The 20,274-nt window shown below is 36.5% G+C and overlaps 1 protein-coding gene across 4 annotated transcripts in view; it reads left to right on the top strand.

Moving 5' to 3' along the window:
• glra1 (glycine receptor, alpha 1) overlaps positions 1-19,400 on the top strand; it is a 51,219-nt gene extending 31,819 nt beyond the window's left edge. For 3 of the 4 annotated variants that reach the window (XM_083560130.1, XM_083560129.1, XM_083560127.1), the window contains 3 exons: positions 2,138-2,352; positions 4,833-4,979; positions 15,593-16,271. In XM_083560130.1, the coding sequence (XP_083416256.1) occupies positions 2,138-2,352; positions 4,833-4,979; positions 15,593-15,877 (647 nt within the window). In that variant the 3' untranslated portion in view covers positions 15,878-16,271. Of the gene's footprint in view, positions 1-2,137; positions 2,353-4,832; positions 4,980-15,592 lie in introns of all 4 variants that reach the window. The other variant, XM_083560128.1, reaches the window with a different exon arrangement.
• Positions 19,401-20,274: the final 874 nt, after the last annotated feature.

The raw sequence follows: 20,274 nt of genomic DNA, 5'->3' as shown, positions 1-20,274 counted from the left end.
GAAATACAACTACAAAACGAGTTTCATCTGCCTGCTTGTATTTGAGCTTTGTCAATGATGAGAGCTTCATCTATATCCTAATGTAGTAAGATATCAAAGTCGGCTTGTTCAGAGTAAGATCTCTCTCTCTCTCACTCTCTCACTCTCTCTCTCTCTCTCTCTCTCTCTCTCTCTCTCTCTCTCTCTCTCTCTCTCTCTCTCTCTCTCCTCGCTGCCTGTTATTTGCTGACTTGCTCCTTGTATGTGGTTGAGGAGCAGATTGCTGCAATATGCTGTCTCTCTGTCCCCTTTTCACCTCTCCATTTTAGCTTAGTGGCGAAACACCAGTGCAAACCTTGAGGGTTCCTCTTGCCCATCTACACCTTCACCTCCCATCTTCACCCTTCATCTTTCTTGTCTTATCCTGCCAATGTTAATTCATGCTTCAAGGGCAAACATGCTCCCTGGCTGGTCATGAATTCTCATCACTCCAGCTGTATAGCTACTTCTTTATTCTCAATTTTTACTACTGATATTCACATGTCTTCAGTGAATTATTGTCTGCAGTCTTATTTGATTTGCTGAGACAGCCCATCGCTGGTATCTGAATAGTTTGTCTTCCTGCTGTCCTGTCTTCCACAGGTCTCTGTGACTAAGACAGATCTTAGATATAAATTTTCTTATTGTCCTGGCACTACACGTTGCCACGATGAATGTAAATGAATCGCGATGCATCAACACGACACTGAGTATTGACCCTGGACCGATATTGGTATAAAATATTGAATCGTTATTGGATTGGATTTGAGATATTTCGCTCTTCAATCCACTACTTTGTGGTTTTAATACATGCAATGAAAGTGTATAATTAAATAACAGCCACGCTGATGTTGTTTTTAATTTGGAAAATGATTTAGACACAAAATGTTTCCACACGGCAGTTACGCTACCCCAACCTTAGGCATCCGGAACATTCCTCTACTATAATTGCCTTATCGGAGAAACATTTTCTCAGTGGGAACCCATACTGTGTCAAATTATTTGCAAATTATACAAATTTAAATGCTGCCGTTTCCATTGTGCTGAAATACAGGCATACCTTGAGCTAAAAAGGATTTTATGGAGTCCCTTAGTGTTTTCCACCTCATGTTGCCTGTTGTATGTGGTGCATCTGTAAAATCTTTAGAAACAGTAATTTGACACGTATCTCTGCTTGTTAAGGCTGCTGGTTGTCTCTGGGAGAAGGTATATGGATAAAGAAGTTGTGGATGATTATGTTTTAAGTGGCGTCTCAGCTTCAGTGTGTTCTCATATTTCGTTGTCACTTAAAACAACCAAAAAAAACCAACAAGCACAGCAGAAACGCCGTATGCTATTTCTGCTTGACAAACATCGCCCCCACTCCACCAGCACATCCTCTATAGGCACATGACACGGGTGCATTTAAAGCACTTATTCCTTGTAATTTCGCTACGAGGAATGGGATATGAATAATAAAACACATAGTATGTGAAGAGAGTATAAGTTCTTTTCAGTTATCAGTTGTGCAAAAAAAATGTATAAATCAATCAAAGAATGAAATGAATGAATAAATCAGCATTTACATTTTTTTATTCAAATAAAAAAGGAATCAGTTTAACTCGTCGTTCAACATTAGTGCACCTTGCAACAGTAACACATTAGTTAACAGGATATGCACACAATGGGCACACGCAAATCCACACACTTAGGAACCGAAAAAGACAGAATCCACACGGACACATTTCTCATTGCAATTTATATATTCTCAAATGCATTTTATGCATAATTTAATATCAGTTTGTTCTATTTTCAAATCATCTTTAATCGCATAAATTGTAAAATATAGAAATTGTTTCCTTTTAAAAACCGGAAGTGATGCAAATGTTCGCACACTGTAATAATGATGTAGTTTCAGGAAGTTTAAAGAATTATATAAAAACATGTAGAATTAGAATGATTAATAAATTACCACCACATAAGATTTAGATCATATATTATTTGATAAACTGTGTATTCAATTTGCATTTCATATAGTATGTGTGAACCTTAATTCATTCAAACATTCACATTTTCTGGCATGTAAGAATGACATTGTGTCTCGGTGATGATACCCGAATTTGTTTGGTGCATATTTCAGGGAAGTTCACGTGCATCGAGGCTCGCTTCCATCTGGAGAGGCAGATGGGCTACTACCTGATTCAGATGTACATCCCCAGTCTGCTTATCGTCATCCTGTCCTGGGTGTCCTTCTGGATCAACATGGATGCTGCTCCTGCTCGTGTAGGCCTGGGCATCACCACGGTGCTCACCATGACAACCCAGAGTTCTGGCTCCAGAGCCTCTTTGCCAAAGGTCAGACAAGATCAACTCCATTAGGACTCTAATAGATTGACTTCTCTTCTCTTTCTCTTTTTCTGTCTATCTCTTTCTCTCGCTTAACTTAAAATAGTACAAAGAGCGAACATAAATTACCAATTATTCAAAGAAATTGAATACTAATAGCAATAAAATTAGCAATTAGAATAATAATGTATACAATTCAATAATGACTGCATTTAGGAGTTTATCCTGCAGTAAGTGTTAAAGCAGGAACATTTCAAAGCACTTTGATAAGACTGCTGAAACTGATTAAATATTGACTTGGACTGCATAAAGACTGAACTTATGCACACAGTTTGTCGGGTATTTGAAAGTCTTTTTTGCTTTTCATGATGAACACTTATTAACTGACCATGCATTTTATTTATTTAGTACTTATTTATTTATTTAGTACTAGACATAAATGAACCTGGAAGAGTAATTTTAGAATTTTCTTTGTTCTACAATAGCAAATATGAAAAGTTAGATTACAAGTACCAGCATCCAACTAACTGAGCTGTAGATTAAAAATTGTGAGCCTCTCTCAACATATATTGTTAGAATATTTTTATTCATCATTGTATGAATATAAAGTGCGTGTGATGCAACTGTGATGCAACTGTGATGAAGCTTATGTTGTACATTGATTTGGTTTACAGTAAAACCCAGTCACGTACCGTCTATTTTCACGGAATTTAGCTTCTCTTTATTTCTCTCTCACTCTCTGTCTCTTTGGATTTGAAAATTAAACTGTGGATTTAAATGGTCTCCTAAGCCTGTGCACAGAGCTTTTCAAAATGTCTCTCCCATACAATTCTGATGTCATGCTAATCATTGTAACAGCAGAGCCACATCTGCATGCACACGCCGAACACGAGGCACACACTGGTGCATGGAATTGCTCCCTTGGTCATGGTCATGGATAGAAATGACACTATTCAGCCTCAGCTCCTGCCAGAGAGCGTATCACACACTGTCATCTGGATTCCGCTCTCTCTTTCCATCTTCTTTGGTAACCTTGACCCAAGCAGTGACTTGCACATGAATAATTAAATTTTAGCTGAAGTGTCATACAGACTGATATTTTACCACATTATAAATGAAGGAGAAATGACAAGAAGTGCTGGCCCTCTTAAATTTAGGGATATGATCATGACTAAAGTATAGTCAAAGTACAAAAACTGATATGATATAATTTAATAAGAGATTTTCTAATTGCAATAAACTAAGCTGAATATCCTATGGGATTCAAAACATTTAATTAAAACATTTAAATAATAGAGAATTGAAGAACACGTCTATTTTTATTAAGAAAATACAGGATCATTATTCTAATAATATTCTAATTATAAGAAATCCTTTGTAACATTTTGGTATAAATTCAAATCTCCAGATTTCACTAAGACAGTACGCTGAGCTAGAATCATAATTGTGGCGAATTTTTATTTATTTTTTTATTTTTTTAAATAGATGTTTGTTTAAGATTAAATGTGTCTTTGTCAAATTCATATATAATATATATTTTTTTTACTTTAGGCCAGACTGCCCAAACTTGTGTTTATATACAGAATCTGTTACTATTTTACAAGCTGTTTACTATGCGGCCCTAGTTAGGATCTCTATAATGCAGAGTAGCTTTTTTGACAGGAGAGGAATAATAAAGAATAGTGCAGCCCTGTAAAAAAAGTTTATTACATTTTTTTTTTATTATTTATTCATAAATAAATAATAATATAATTTATTAATAAATAAGTAGCTTAGGAAATGCTTCCCTGGCAGTGTAATGCTTTTATTGGGTTGTTTTTTTTCTATGTATTTTCTTAATCTGAATTGTTGTCCATTTCAATGTCAATTTTTATTTATATTTTAATAAACATGGCAACACATTATATGACACTTTTCATCTGGTCTTTGTGCAATGCACCATCACCATGTCTATCCATGTGAATGTAATCTGTTTATTTTTCCCCACTACATGAGAAATAGCTTTGGAATTTTCAGACTGAATTGTCCCGGCTAAGAAATGTTGAAAGATTGAAAGGCAGATGTGTCCTTTTCAGATGTGACATTTCTCATTATTCTTTATTAATCAAGGCGTGTCTTAATTGTGGACCTCACTGGCCCTGAGGCTTAGTCATTGTCTGATGATAAATCATGCTCTAAGAGGCAGACGTATAAAAAATCAGGAGCAGTAATACATTAAACTTTAACCTTGCTGTGTTTTTATTATGTGACGCATCATTATGGGCGGAAAAATAAAAAACTGCTTTTATCCCCATCCCGCTCGATGGCTTTAGAGGAACTGTTGAATGAAATTGTTGTATTTTATGACATATGGCACCATTTTAAAAGCACAAGTGCCTCAGCGAATCACCTCTAAGGAAATGACTTCTAAGGAAGACGATTTTACACTGACATGCTCGCTGTACTGTGTCTCATTGCTAACACAGTCTACATCCATGCCCTTGCTGCAGGTCTCCTATGTAAAGGCCATTGACATCTGGATGGCTGTTTGCCTGCTGTTCGTCTTCTCGGCTCTACTGGAGTATGCTGCTGTCAACTTCATTGCTCGCCAGCACAAAGAGCTGCTGCGCTTCCAGAGGAGACGACGACACCTAAAGGTGACCGAACCCCCCACCCTCATGCCACCCACCCACACATACACACACACACATACACACAAAGAGATGTGGATGGGATCTTATTGTGAACCTGACACAAAGAGAACTCACAAATTGATAAAAATGGTATAGCAAGATGAACTTCTCTCTTTCAAACGCACACACGGTCACTGTGGGAAAAAATTGAATGTTAAAGTGAACAGGACTTACAAAAAATAAATGCATTTAAAGACGATTGCAAAAATAATAATAATAAAAAAAACACGCTCACATTTCTGTTTTGTACGTTTAAATAAATATGGTAGGGTTATGGCTATGGATACGTCTTAAACCCTTTTTTTATCTTTTTCAATTTTTTTTTGCTTACAACAGCTCTACTATGTCAAAATTACCACATTTTCTCATTGTTACAGAGAAACAAGGTTCCTACCAATAGCTACATAATGCCCAGGAGACATTATTTGAGCCACACCACCAACAGTTATAGAGAGAAATAATCTAGCACCTGCTCAATTTAAAATTAAATTGCACTTCAATTACAGAGCCGAACCCAATGCGAAATAAAATCTGTCAAAAGACCGACTTTACATTCTATGTACTTTAGAGAATGTAACCTCTAGTCCTTCCCGATTGTTTGTGCTTAAGACACTATATGGACAAAAGTATTAAAATGTTGCCATATGTGGCTCCTTACTGAAATTGTTACCACAAAGTTGGAGGCACACAATTGTATAGGATGCCTTTGGATGCTGTTCCAACATGACAATGCCCCTTTACATAATGCAAGCTCTGTGAAAATATGGTTTACATCTTTTGGAGTAGAAGATCTTAAGTGGCCTGCAATAGACCTCAACCATACTGAACACCTTTGGGTTGAATTAGAATGGTGACTGCACCTCAGGATACTTCACCCTATATGAGTACCTGACTTTACTATTGCCCTAGTGTTTAATGTGTTAGTCTGGCCTCCTTTATAATGCTTAGTCTTTCCACATAAGTAAAAGCATCAAAAGACCTTTCAGAAATCAGGTCGGCAAAATTAGTAGTCTGCCTGCTACGCTAAAAATTCCCTTGCTCAATAAAACTGAAGGCAGCATGAGCTAGATATCTAGACTTGCAAATTAATAAAGTAATTAATCAAACAAATTTGATTTGTGGTATTTACCAATGACAAGAATTAAATAATAAAATAAAGATTAGGTTACTAAGGCATTCTGCAAGTATGAGACTCGTGTTCATTGCTGTTTTAATGATTGCCAGTGAGGTTTCCCCTCTTTAAGAGCTCTAGCAGTCAACATATAGAGAAGCTGTGCATCCCGGCAATACAAGAAAACCACACCAATAAAGGTTGAGATTTGATTCTTTACGAAAAAACCACATCTTGTAAAGAGGTGTCCACAGACTTTTGTCCACATTTGCACATTTCCACATTGGCCCTAATTTGCACCAACACACAGTTACATAATTAGACATGCCTAGCCAGCTTTCATACAGAATTACATAGGTTTCGTAATGCTCCAGCAACATTCCTACAGGCAACCCACAGGCATACAGTGCACTTTCACACCCTCACACAGAGGATTACTCATTAATTATAATCAGTCTTCACACATGCTAGTAATATAAACCGAGCACAATAATATGCTATGTATTCCGACCAGCAAAGTATCATTTTGTAAACAAAATTATCATAAAGAATATTTATACCTAAAATCTAAACTCTGTTTGGTCACAACATTCTGGCCAATCTGATTAAAGAGTGTTGTGGTAGAATTAACCGTGCATCCTTTTAGACCTCAGGCATTGAGATATTATCTTCTTACTTGCATGAGCTAGGTTACGTGACGTCCAGCTTAGTACATGGTTTCAATTCTGGCAGGACAAATGACTCTCTGGGTGTTCATTATCTTGGGAAAGGTTGTCATAGGTGCAGGTTTCATTCCAAACAAGCAGGAGCCACACCTGAATTATTTTGTTTTATCAGTTCAGGCTTAAAAGTAAATAGTTGTGGACGCTAGATGGATGAAAGTGCACAGCCACCCACACTAGTCCTTTTTTGCTCATTTAAATCAATACGATTTTTGCTCATTTAGCCACAAGAGCGTTAGTGAGGAGGCCTGGTGCAGTCAGCGTTCCAGTTCATTCCAAAGGTGTTCAATTGGGTATTGAGGTTCCAGTCCATAACATGTTAACTATATTTTGAACAGGTTTGGTCTTCGAGCTCAAGTGAAGAAATTATGTAATATGACCACATTCATATGGATCCTATACAATTGTGTATCTCCAACTTTATGGCAACAGTTTGGGGGGAAAAAACACATATGGCTGGAAAAGTCAGGTGTCGCAATGTGCAAAAAAAAGCAGTACGTTTGAAGGTGAAATGTATCACGCAGCGATCCCATGTGGCGTGAAGTCTAAGTTGGGTAAAAGAGATCACAACACGTAAAAGCAATGATCATGAAGAGCTTAGTCCTAATAAATTAGATTTAAACAACCTGTTTTCTTTCTTGCTTTGTTGATGCAATTGAATTCTATACTAAATAGTAGATGAAGTGAGGAAGAACTAAAACATACATTGCTAGAACATTAATACTAAACTGTAACAGTAGACTGTTGAATTTTTGTTTATTTTAATTATACAGTGAGGAAAATAAGTATTCGAACACCCTGCTATTTTGCAAGTTCTCCCACTTAGAAATCATGGAGGGGTCTGAAATTGTCATCGTAGGTGCATGTCCACTGTGAGAGACATAATCTAAAAAAAAAAATCCAGAAATCATAATGTATTACTATTTATTTGTATGATACAGCTGCAAATAAGTATTTGAACACCTGAGAAAGTCAATGTTAATATTTGGTACAGTAGCCTTTGTTTGCAATTACAGAGGTCAAACGTTTCCTGTAGTTTTTCATCAGGTTTGCACACACTGCAGGAGGGATTTTGGCCCACTCCTCCACACAGATCTTCTCTAGATCAGTCAGGTTTCTGACCTGTCGCTAAGAAACACAGAGTTTGAGCTCCCTCCAAAGATTCTCTATTGGGTTTAGGTCTGGAGACTGGCTAGGCCATGCCAGAACCTTGATATGCTTCTTACAGAGCCACTCCTTGGTTATCCTGGCTGTGTGCTTCAGGTCATTGTCATGTTGGAAGACCCAGCCTCGACCCATCTTCAATGCTCTAACTGAGGGAAGGAGGTTGTTCCCCAAAATCTCGCAATGCAAGGCCCCGGTCATCCTCTCTTTAATACAGTGCAGTCGCCCTGTCCCATGTGCAGAAAAACACCCCCAAAGCATGATGCTACCACCCCCATGCTTCACAATAGGGATGGTGTTCTTGGGATGGTACTCATCATTCTTCTTCCTCCAAACACGTTTAGTGGAATTATGACCCAAAAGTTCTATTTTGGTCTCATCTGACCACATGACTTTTTCCCATGACTCCTCTGGATCATCCAAATAGTCATTGGCAAACTTAAGACGTGCCTGGACATGTGCTGGTTTACGCAGGGGAACCTTCCGTGCCATGCATGATTTCAAACCATGACGTCTTAGAGTATTACCAACAGTAACCTTGGAAACGGTGGTCCCAGCTCTTTTCAGGTCATTGACCAGCTCCTCCCGTGTAGTTCTGGGCTGATTTCTCACCTTCCTTAGGATCATTGAGACCCCACGAGGTGAGATCTTGCATGGAGCCCCAGTCCGAGGGAGATTGACAGTCATGTTTAGCTTCTTCCATTTTCTAATGATTGCTCCAACAGTGGACCTTTTTTCACCAAGCTGCTTGGCAATTGTGGACATTTTAAAGGCAGACTAACAGGTCTTTGAGGGTCAGAATTCTAGCTGATAGACAGGTGTTCAAATACTTATTTGCAGCTGTATCATACAAATAAATAGTTTAAAAATCATATATTGTGATTTCTGAATTTTTTTTTTTAGATTATGTCTCTCACAGTGGACATGCACCTACGATGACAATTTCAGACCCCTCCATGATTTCTAAGTGGGAGAACTTGCAAAATGTCAGGGTGTTCAAATACTTATTTTCCTCACTGTATATATTTTTTCTATTTGGAACATTTTATTACGTGTGTATATAGTTCCCATTGCGTTATTTAAATTTTATTATTATTTATTTATTTATTTTCTTAACCAAGTTAATAAAGTATTCATTCTTTGTCTTTTCATTCTTGTGTGTAGTGTAGGTATAATATTCCAGAACGATCCTGTAAAAACCGCATGTGTTGTGATGAAAAAATGATTAAAAGTAAATGCATATGATTTGTGACATTCTCGAAATAAATAAAAAGAAATCTGAAATTAAAAACTGTAGTTTGTGACCAGACTAGAAAATGTAGGGCTATTAAATAACCTTAATCCTATTATATTTTAAGACGTATATCAGAGCCACTTTTAATAGAACTAATAGCACCATAATACCCCCGTAGTTTTTTGTAACGCAAGTAATATAATATCAATTTAAAATAATATTAATACAAATCCTTAAATGCTATATTGCTAAATCCTATGAACAGAAAATAGTCTTATTAGAAAAGTGGTGGAAAGCTGAAAGCCACTCTGTAAGCTCCCACTGCTCTACACACTGCTGTGTGAGATTTTACGATTCTTCCCAGAGTTAAAGAATAAAGTATAGCTAAACCTAAATCTTGAATCCCACTGAGATCTATAACTCGATAGGTGCAGATAACAACAATGCACTCTTCCCCAAGCTCTCCCCAGGTAAATCCAGCACAGACAAAGTACACATTTGGTGTTGATCTTTCCCTGCATTATTCACCACTAACCTGCAAACAGCACAAGATACAGATTCGACTATTCCATTCCAGATTTAGTGTCCAATACAGAATGGATTTTATTTATTTTATTTTTGCATGGGGAAGTCATGGTCATCTATTTTATATGGGAAGAAATATGATATATATTAGTTTGCATTTGAGCAAAATTAAGAGCAGAGGTTTAGACTTGTGCAGATGATATAGAATTTTCACTAAACCTGTGGCAAAGGATAAAAAATTTACGTTCAGATTAACGTTAAAGAAACCATTTCACACTGTATGTGTGTGTGTGTGTGTGTGTGTGTGTGTGTGTGTGTGTGTGTATGTATATATATATATATATATATATATATATATATATATATATATATATATATATATATATATATATATATATATATATATATATATAAACTATTAAATATAGCTTATTTTATATCTTAAAAATGCTTACTGATCTTGAGTTTATTTCTACTGATTGATTTCAAGAAATACACAACTGAATTTTAACAAAAGGCCTTATTTATCAAACTGATATATTTGAAAATTGTCTATGCAAATGCATACACAAGTCTTTTCATTTTAGGGGGAAAATGTATATCCTACTCATCTACCTGAGCATGTAACTTTACAAATAAAAGACTGTGGTTGAAGTCAGATCATATTATTTTAATGAATTATTTTCCTTTTTTTTATATGCTTTACTCCACAGTAATTTATGGAACTAAGATACCTATAGATATAAGATATCTATATTATGGGCTTTAATTAATGACTGTAAAAAAATAAATCCATCAAGCCAACACAAACCTCTAAATTAATATAAATAAAATGCATTGTTGAATTTTGACAAACAAAAGCAGCATGTAAATGGAGGATGAGACAGTCAGTGTGAAAGAGTAGGTGTTAACAAATGGCTTCAGCTAATAAAAATGAATTTCTTATATAAAGATTATCAAGATTTTCTTTATTTTTTAATTGGCGAGTCAAAATAATGTATATTTGTGCCTTTTAAGACTTACCATGATCATTCATTAGATTGCGGTGGCAAATCGGCTGTGCTTTGCACTTTTCATGCTTTTCATGCTTTTCAAAAGAAAGTGACATTGAAGAAAATCTGCCTTTTCTTAAAATCTGGCAGAAAATGTACTTAAGCATATAAAAACTTACTTGCAATTTTACATGATATATATATATATATATATATATATATATATATATATATATATATATATATATATATATATATTTAATTTTAAAAGGCAGTGTGTCTTCTATAAGTTACACAATGACTGAGTTACAGTTTTCTAATCAGTGCCATGGGTAGTTTGTGGGAAATTTACAGAGAAGCTTCTTTTAAATGTACTCAAGTATTAAAATGTCACCAAAAAATCTCTTTAAGATTGTAATATGTACCATTAGCTAGAATTTGATTTGCTGTCTAACCAGCTACTGGATTCGCTTTAGCAATGCATTAGCAATGAATACAAACTAACTTTTAAAAATATACAGTAGGAAGTTAATTCTAGCAATTTAGCAAATATTTGCTTGCTTCATCATGTTGAAACACAACTGGACACTTCATACACACACACACAAACACACACACACACATATACAAACACGAATAAATAGGTAGAGCACCAACTCATCTATGCCATTTTGTTTTGTGAGTAGGTTAAGGTTAAATCATTTTTGATAAAATGATAAATTTGATTGGATGCCAAACTGTATTGAGGGGAAACAATCATGTGCTGGATGAGATCAGACAGACCTTTGAGATTTGTTACAAACAATTTGAAGTTGCACATAAAAACATAAGGTCTGAACTGAAGTACATATGGATTATATGTATGTATGAAGACTTTCATTTCATTTCAGTAATACTTCAATTAGTAAATATCTAAAAATATATAAATTGTGTTTAGCAACAAAACATGCAACTAAACCATGCAAAAATTCATTTGAGTAATAACTCAAATTGTAGAGAGATATGAGTCCGATTTAAATGTAATGCCTTCGAACAGTGGAAACAGAATGTTAATTATTCAGATGGACGTGCAGTTATAGATAGATAGATAGATAGATAGATAGATAGATAGATAGATAGATAGATAGATAGATAGATAGATAGATAGATAGATAGATAGATAGATAGATAGATAGATAGATAGATAGATAGATAGATAGATAGATAGATAGAGTGAGCTAAGCTAATAAAGATGTAAGTGATTTAGATGAATAACTAATAACTAAGTACATGAGTATAGAAAGTGCAGCATCCAAGGCACAAAATGGCTGTGTATGTTGTCGGTGTAGAGTCCGAGTTTTCCAGTGGGGCGCAGTGACATGATCGATGTTGAGCGGACTGAGCGGTAGCAGCAGGGTCGCTACACTATCACCACCTCTCTTAATGAAGCACGCTGGCAGAGGTGATCCACAGCTGGGCTCAAGCTTTCCATCGCACCTTGCAGGGGCCATCATTCAGACTGGCTGCTGCGGCTCAGCGCTGTTCTTAGAGCTTACTCAACCCCCTTTTGTCTCACGCTGCCTCACAGCATAGACACAGGATTCCCCCTGCTGGACAGACATTAGTGAAGTAAAAGCATCTATAGGTGGAAACCATCTTACAAGAGGGCTTTTTTTTTTTTTTTAGATAAGCAAAAATCTCCAAAAGTGGTATTTATTATAGGTTACAATATGTGCATATAAGCTATACATTATCTTTTGATTTAACCTCAAAGACACATTGTACTTACTCATTTTTTGTAATTTTGTAACAGATTCCTGCAGAAGTATAATTTTAGCACACATTCTGGTGTAACCATCAGGCTCAGACTATCGGAACAATGAGCTCTGTAGTCACACAAGGGACACGACAGGGTACACGAGACTTGCAGTTGTTCCCAGCTGCTCCACATTATGCTCATCCAGAGCATTAATAACTAACTGAAAGGCTTTTGACTGAAAACACAGCCTTTGCCTTTGCTAAGTGAGGATTAAGAAGTATCATACTGATGGTGATCATTCAACTGGTTAGTGTTGATTGCTGCTCAGACAGAACACTCAATCAAATTCATCTCCTTTCCCCTTATCCCAGGCTCAGCTTTTTACAATGCCTAACACAGAAACGGAGGAGTGTTTCGAAATACGAAAGCAGAGATCAACAAGCCACAGTTTCAGGAGCTGCACTGACCTCAGGTGGAATGCACCGTAACACTGTAGTGTGTTTGTTATTTATAGGCTTTTGTACAATGAGTGCGGTTAATACGAGAACTGTTGAAGTAGTTGAAGTGTGTATCGTTTGAATAAGAGTAGGTATAATAAATAGGTGGCGACATATTACACGATGGAGAGAGATTGATTTGTGCAGGGACAAATACTAGAAAGTATCTAATAAAGTATCTATTAGGTGCTTGTTAGTTTAACGTTTTGTTTTAATTCATTTGAGTTCTTGGCTTGAAAGGGAATTCAAACCAGAAATCCATTTCCAAACCTATATTTACAACAGAATCCTAATTGTTGCCTACATTTGCATAATACATGCCGGTTTCATTCCGCAGAAGCGTATAAAAACCGATAGAAATCTCCGAGGTTGGGAAAGTTATGTAAATCAAATACCTTGCAATGGATTACAGGCTGAACGTGCAGATAAAATTGGAATTTATTATGCATACTCCTGGTCTTCATATTGCTCAATAAACAAGCTTTCCTAGAAGGTTCATGGCATGCAAAAAATTAATAATAATAATAATAATAATAATAATAATAATAATAATAATAATAATAAAAGCACATATGCGATAAAAAAAGCTTTGACTGACTATCACATAGTCAGATGTTAACTACGTGATATTAATCACACGAGCTAGGTTAACGCTATAGACGCCTCAATCCCAAGCAAAAAAAGATGGATGGTGGCTGAAAGACTCGAGAGGTTCATGGCACCAGATGCTTGTGCCTCTGAAACACAGGAGTGAGCTGCATTCTAATAACCAGTGCCGAAATTGTATTTTAAAAGGAGCTCTTAAGGATGCATATCGATTTTTTGGTCCTGCTCTATTTAATCTCGTCATGAGCCGACGTGGTCGAGAAGAAGCCTGGCGTGTTGTGGTGTTTGGTAATGGCGATGTTTTTAATTACGGAGAGAGAGCTAATGAATCCGGCAGCACAGCAAAGGACAAAGCACGGTAGTGATGCAGCACCGCAGCCCTGCTCCTCTTTACGGCACCATGTCACGTCTCCACGCCACCACATTAATCATATGGCAGCAGGAATAAAGTGGAGCATCTGTAATGGGTACAAATGGTGCGGCACTCAAGGACAATGCAAGGTCGGAGCACCCGGCATCACTGAGAAACCTGTGCACCAAACTGGAGGGCAAAGAAAATGCTTTAACACACACACACACACACACACACACACACACACACACACACATGAATGCATCTGGCAATGCTTTTTCCATCAACAAGAAGGCAAGGACAAAAAAGAGGGTTTATTGGATAAAAATGGAGACACACCCCCCCCCAAAAAAAAAAAAAAAAATTTAAATTAAAAGTGTCTGGTCACTCAACCTTACCGTATCTCAGTTCTCAGTGTTGCATGTTTACATCTGGGCATCACACAAAGATAAGTAAACTGTTTTGCAATGGCAATTTACTGAAAACAGCAAGTAGTGAAACATCAGTGCGTACCGAAATGTAATTAATCTTGGCGCTTGCTTTAGCTTTGCATATATTAAGCATCTGCTCAGTCTCAAATAAGTGTGAGCAAAGGTACCGTAGTTGTTCCATTAATTCACATAAAAAAATGATGCATTCTGTGATGCCCCTCGCTTTTTTAGACCTGCAATGTCAATAATTAATCCCCATGAACACACCTAGCCTGAATAAAGGCTCACAGTGTGTCAGGTATGGCCTAAGATCAAGCAAGTGGGATTAAACAAGTCAATAAGAGGACACACTACGGTGTATTTAAGATGTGTATGGATCAATAGCATGCATTTTGAAGGAGTTTGAACAATAATATACACGGTTCCACTTCTCTATGGTTAACTGTATGAATTTGTGTTGTAAAAAATAAAGACTTTGTATGATTTGCATGATTAATCCCTGTCACGTCGCTTTTTTTTTTTTCTTTTTGCACTTATGCAATATGTTTCTCTTAAGAATGAATGTTTTGGGAAGTTGAAAATATGATTTAAAAAATATATATTTCTCAATTGATATAGTATTTCATATTATGAAATCACAATAAATCAAATGTATGGATATTAAACCCGTTTCATTTTAAGCTTTACATTTTGTTACATGTGGGCGATGCCCCTGTACACAAAGCAAGCTCCATGTAGAGATGGTTTACATGAGCTGGAATGTAAAATCTTGAGTGCCCTGTTATAGAGCGCTGACCTTTACACTATTAAACCCCTTTTTGATGAATTGGAATGCTGGCTGCACCTCAGGCCTCCTCACCTCAACTACATCAGTGCCTGACTTTACTAACATCCTTGTCAACAAATGAGCACAAATATTTCCACAATCACACACATCAATCTCTAGTGAAACATCTTATGATTAGGTGTCCACAAACCTTTGTCTTTCAAATTTTTCAAAACTATCTGCACCTAAGAGACCTACTCATTATATAACTGGTTGCTTTTAAAAAAAACTACATACATCATTATATTTAGAGTTGCTGAGATTTTTGCCCTGAAGAAAAATTTATTATTCAGCAAAGCTTAAAAGGTGAATGTTAACCTGAAGTTAACTGCCATTAGGTCAGCTAACACATGTGTTTGTTTGTGTGTACATGTTACAGGAGGAGGAGGCAGGTGAAGGGCGCTTCAGTTTTGCTGCCTACGGCATGGGTCCTGCATGTCTGCAGGCCAAAGATGGCATGGCCATCAAGGGCAACAACAATGCCCCTGCCTCCAGCATGCCACCAGAGAAGACGGTGGAAGAGATGCGCAAGCTCTTCATCAGCCGCGCCAAACGCATTGACACGGTGTCGCGGGTCGCCTTCCCACTCGTCTTCCTCATTTTTAACATTTTCTACTGGATCATTTACAAGATCATCCGCAGCGAGGATGTTCACAAGCAGTAAATATTCCCAAGAAAAGGGTGAGATCCAAGCTGAAAAAGCTGCCGCTGTCGCCCCCCCCCCCCCCTTCTACTCCCCTCTCCCCGTGCCCACCTCCTCCCCTCTGCACTCACTTGCTTTCAGTGCCGAGTCCATGGCAGAGGTATTTCTCATTTCTCGATATTCATTTTCTTTCTTCTGTCCTTTTTCTCCCTGTTCTCCTGAATTAATCTGGACCTGTGCAATAGCAATGCAGTAAAATGCATGATATATGAATGTGGCAATATATTTACTAAAAAATTCAAATAAAAATAAAAATGGCAACATTAAAATATTAGACTTTTACAGATACATCACAGAACCTCTGAGCATAACTGAAATTCACAGGGATGTTGCTCTTTTTTTTTTTTTTTTTTTTTTGGGGGGGGTTTTTCGCAACTTGAAGACATGCTGCATTATGGGAAAATGAAGGAATCTAAAATGCAGCAGTGTATTATATCAAGTATTTAAAACAATACTTAAATTATTCCATGAGAGGTAACTGGAAATCGGAAAGGTTTTAAAGAACGCCATGCGGTTCGGTGCTTCCATAAATAAGTAATGCAAGAGTCGCTGGAATTATATCTATATCTGTGTCTAGATCTGCTTCAATATATGTATTGCAAGCACTTGTCAATGCCCAGAAAAACAGGACGTCACAATGACAAAGTCCTGTCATGATGTCACATTACTGGTGGAAGCTTGACGAGTGACTGTCGAAAAATATATTGTTTATACCAGCTGTGGTCAGTGTGAATTTTTGGTCCAAAATTATGTCATTTACTCATGTGCCAAGTGAACAGCATGTTGCTGTACCATGTTCCTCAGCTTTTGTGGTCAATAAGAAAGAAAAAAAAAAAGAAAAAAAAAGAAACTTTGGGCTATAAACCTTTATTGCTTTATTTATTCAGACATATTTACAAGCTATGTATTATGACATGACTGAAACAAGAAGAAAATGTACCAGAAGTGTTTTGTTTTCTCATTTTCATCGGTTTGCATTTTCACAGCATAGACATCCTGAAAAGAAAAAAAAAACGAACTGATTATTTTCTTCCCCTTAACCGCATCATTGCTGTTTTTGCGTCCGCATCAGCTCCGGCAGAAAGCATTATTTTTATAAGCAGTCAGCGGCATCATACACTTAAATATATATTTAACAACCAAATGTGTATTACTGTGACTTTTAACTTGAAATTCTAAGTATGTATTGTGCAGAAAAAAATACAATTATTTGCAATTTATTTAAAATATTATTTTAGGTCTTTTTTTTTTTTATTATTCATGCTTCCTTGGATTACATCCACATCTGGCTTCTCTATGCAATAAGAATATATGCAATTTTTTTTTTCTTCTTCCTCAAGTGGCCCAGGGTCACATTGCCAAAATGGTATTTATTTATTTATTTATTTATTTATTTATTTATTTATTTATTTATTCGCTCATTCTCAAAGAAGCACCCAGTCCACTATGCATGACAAGGCGACTTTCTTTACATGACGCACAGCGTTTGTTTGTTTTGCCATTTTCTCATTTTGCTAATGTTTTACTTTCTGGACAGAAATGAAAGTACATTCTTACAAACTCAAGGTCCCAGAGGCAGTGTGAATTATGATTCATGAGACCGTTGCCAGTGTTTTCGTTCTCTGTTCCGCATTCTGTTTATCCACTTGATTTGTTTTCTTGGCCAAAGAGTAAATCTCCTTAAAGCGTTGCCACTGCCTTTCAGCTGTGCAAGCGAGTACCTGATAGCAAGGGTTTACCTGTTTATGACAAATAATATGCATACCAGCGCTCGTCATCAATTACTACGTTATTAATCCCTCGAGGTGATTTGTTTAGTTGCGCGAAATGAAAAAAAGAACAATTGCGACATTGCGTTCGATCACGTCTATGCTTTCGTAGCATCGCCTGGGGAAACGTGGTCGAATTAATAAGAGGTGGTAATTACCTCATAAGGCTCGTATTTATTCTTTTTATAAGTATATCGTTTCATACATCCGAAATGAGAAATGACTGTGCATTAGAGTCGCATTAGAGTGAGACCAGAATGGTGTGTCGAGCTGCAATCATCGCAGAATTTCCCCGGTTTAACACTTTTCTTGCTCCAGGACAGATGATTCAGCTTGTGCAAGACATGAAAGTGGTTCAGCAGCACTGAATCGTGAGAGGGGAAATGGGAAAAATCCTAAAGCGTGTTGCTCTGTGCTCCTCCACTGAGCCACTCTTCTGTGTTAAATGTTGAAGTTCATAGGAAATCTTTTTTTTTGTTGTTTTGTTCTTTTATTTATTTTTTATTTATTTTTTTTTTTTTTTACGAATGAAAGTACAGAAAGCTACAAGTACTGACCTCTTTCTTTTTTCTCTTTCTGTACCTAAACCTAAATCATTATTAGCTGCCATTGTATTTAGTCAGTTCCAGAATCTGTAGAACGTTGCAGTTATTCAACAGACCAGCGATTCGCTTTCAATATGATCCCATGGGTTGGATTCGATCTTTGTTTCGTAGCGTTGAATTTCAGCATCATTTGCGTTCTTCATTCCGACATGCTCGATCCATACAGTAGTTTTGTATGTATACTGTACTATTTACATTTTGGCTTTGACACCTTTCTCTCAGCTGTGAAATCTAATCTGAACTTAAACATCGTTTAAACACGTGTGAACATTTGTAAATCTGATGCTTAGCTATATGTCGCTCTTTCCCCTAAACGCCCCTGACGATAAAAGCTGCTTCAAGCCAATTACTCTTTTTGTCCTTCGTGTCTAAGACTGCGTTCACACTCGGATCCTCCTTTTAACGGCTAGCTCTGGTACTAGAGACTGGAAGTTCACAGCGGACTGATTTGGAAATGAGGACAGCGCAACGTGAAACATCTGCTATGTGCAACCCAGAGCCTTGCTGAGGCAAAAAAAACATGCAAATATTAATGAAAAGTATTGGTTACATTGGTTCTTTGTCGGTTTTATAGGCATGATACGAGTCATTTTATGATTTCTTTCTTTTCTTATCGATTCCCTTTTTTTCTATTGCTATTTCTTAAAGGTTGATCACTGAGAGTGACTTTAGGCATGAGCGTTTCTAGTAAGACGAAGCTGACGAAAAGGGTTCTCGGAGGGTTCTTATCGTCTGCATAAGCTTGTATGGCCTTAAACTATATTTTCAATTCTTGTTTTATTTGCGTATATCATGTATTGGCACAAAGTGCACCTTTTCAGTTGCTAATGATTATAAATTAAAGTGTGCAGCTCCCTTTTAAGCAGTATAAAAAAAAAAAAAAGAAGCAAATGTGTTTTTTTATTTTTATTTATTTCTAAATCTGAAACATAGAATATTTTGCATGAATATAAATAATGGCAGATATTTTTGGCTTGTACAGAAATGTGAGCAATTTGAAGAAAAAAAAAGGAATGTACCATTTCTGCTGTATCTGTATATAATTAAATATTTATTGAAATATGTCATTATGCTAAAGCTAATTCTACTATTAAAGGTTTTCTGAACAAAGTCTCTGAACTGTATTATTATTTTTTTCATTATTATTAAGGACATTTTACAAAATAAAACAAAGGAGATCCTTTGTTTTATATTTGTCTATAATCCAGAATTACTATAGGATTGTGTCTTTTCGTAAATCTAATTCTAGTTGCACCCATAATCAATGATCGATAAATAATATTGATGTTATTATGCTGTTTTGCAGGGATCGAAATTCAATCCATCTCAATATGAATGAGTGTTAAAATTGAGAACGGAGGTTCAGGATGTCCGTAGTAAATTCTGGAGCGTTTTTGTCTTGGCTTTATTACGTTGCTGTGCACGTCTCGGGTTTGTTCTCGCAGCCCTATAACTAACAATTCGATCTGCTTTACTGCTGAATATAAATGATGTGCTTCACATTTGCATTGTGGTCCATTATTGAGAAAATATCACTGTCGTGAATAGCGATACGCATCTAAATGAATCATAACCTTGAATCATTTCGATGCCCTACTTTGCACTTCTGAGAGTTTTGTCTCAAACTTAATGATTTATTGTGTGTCTGTGAAACCTCCAGCGAATTATAGAAAAAAAAGATAGCAGATGATTTGTCTTATATCATTTAAAGATTAAATAAATATTATTGACCTATTAGGGGGATTGGAATGGATTGCGGAAGTGGGTTGTGACAACTCCTTCTTCTGTCATAATAACCTCCAGGCTTCTGGGAATTTCTCATTCGGCCCCACAAGAGCTTTAGTGAGATCAGCAGTGATTTGAGGAGACGTCTGGGGTGTAGTCGGTGTTCCAGTTCATCCTGGTTTAAGCCAGTTTAAACCACTTTGTTACATGTTACAGCTTACAAAGATTCCCATACAATTACAATATGTTGCTAAATTGT

Source organism: Silurus aristotelis (assembly GCF_946808225.1).
Source record: "Silurus aristotelis genome assembly, chromosome: 14".
Lineage (NCBI taxonomy): Eukaryota > Metazoa > Chordata > Actinopteri > Siluriformes > Siluridae > Silurus > Silurus aristotelis.
The sequence above is the reverse complement of the archived record's forward strand: the minus strand, read 5'-3'. Positions and strand labels throughout refer to the sequence as shown.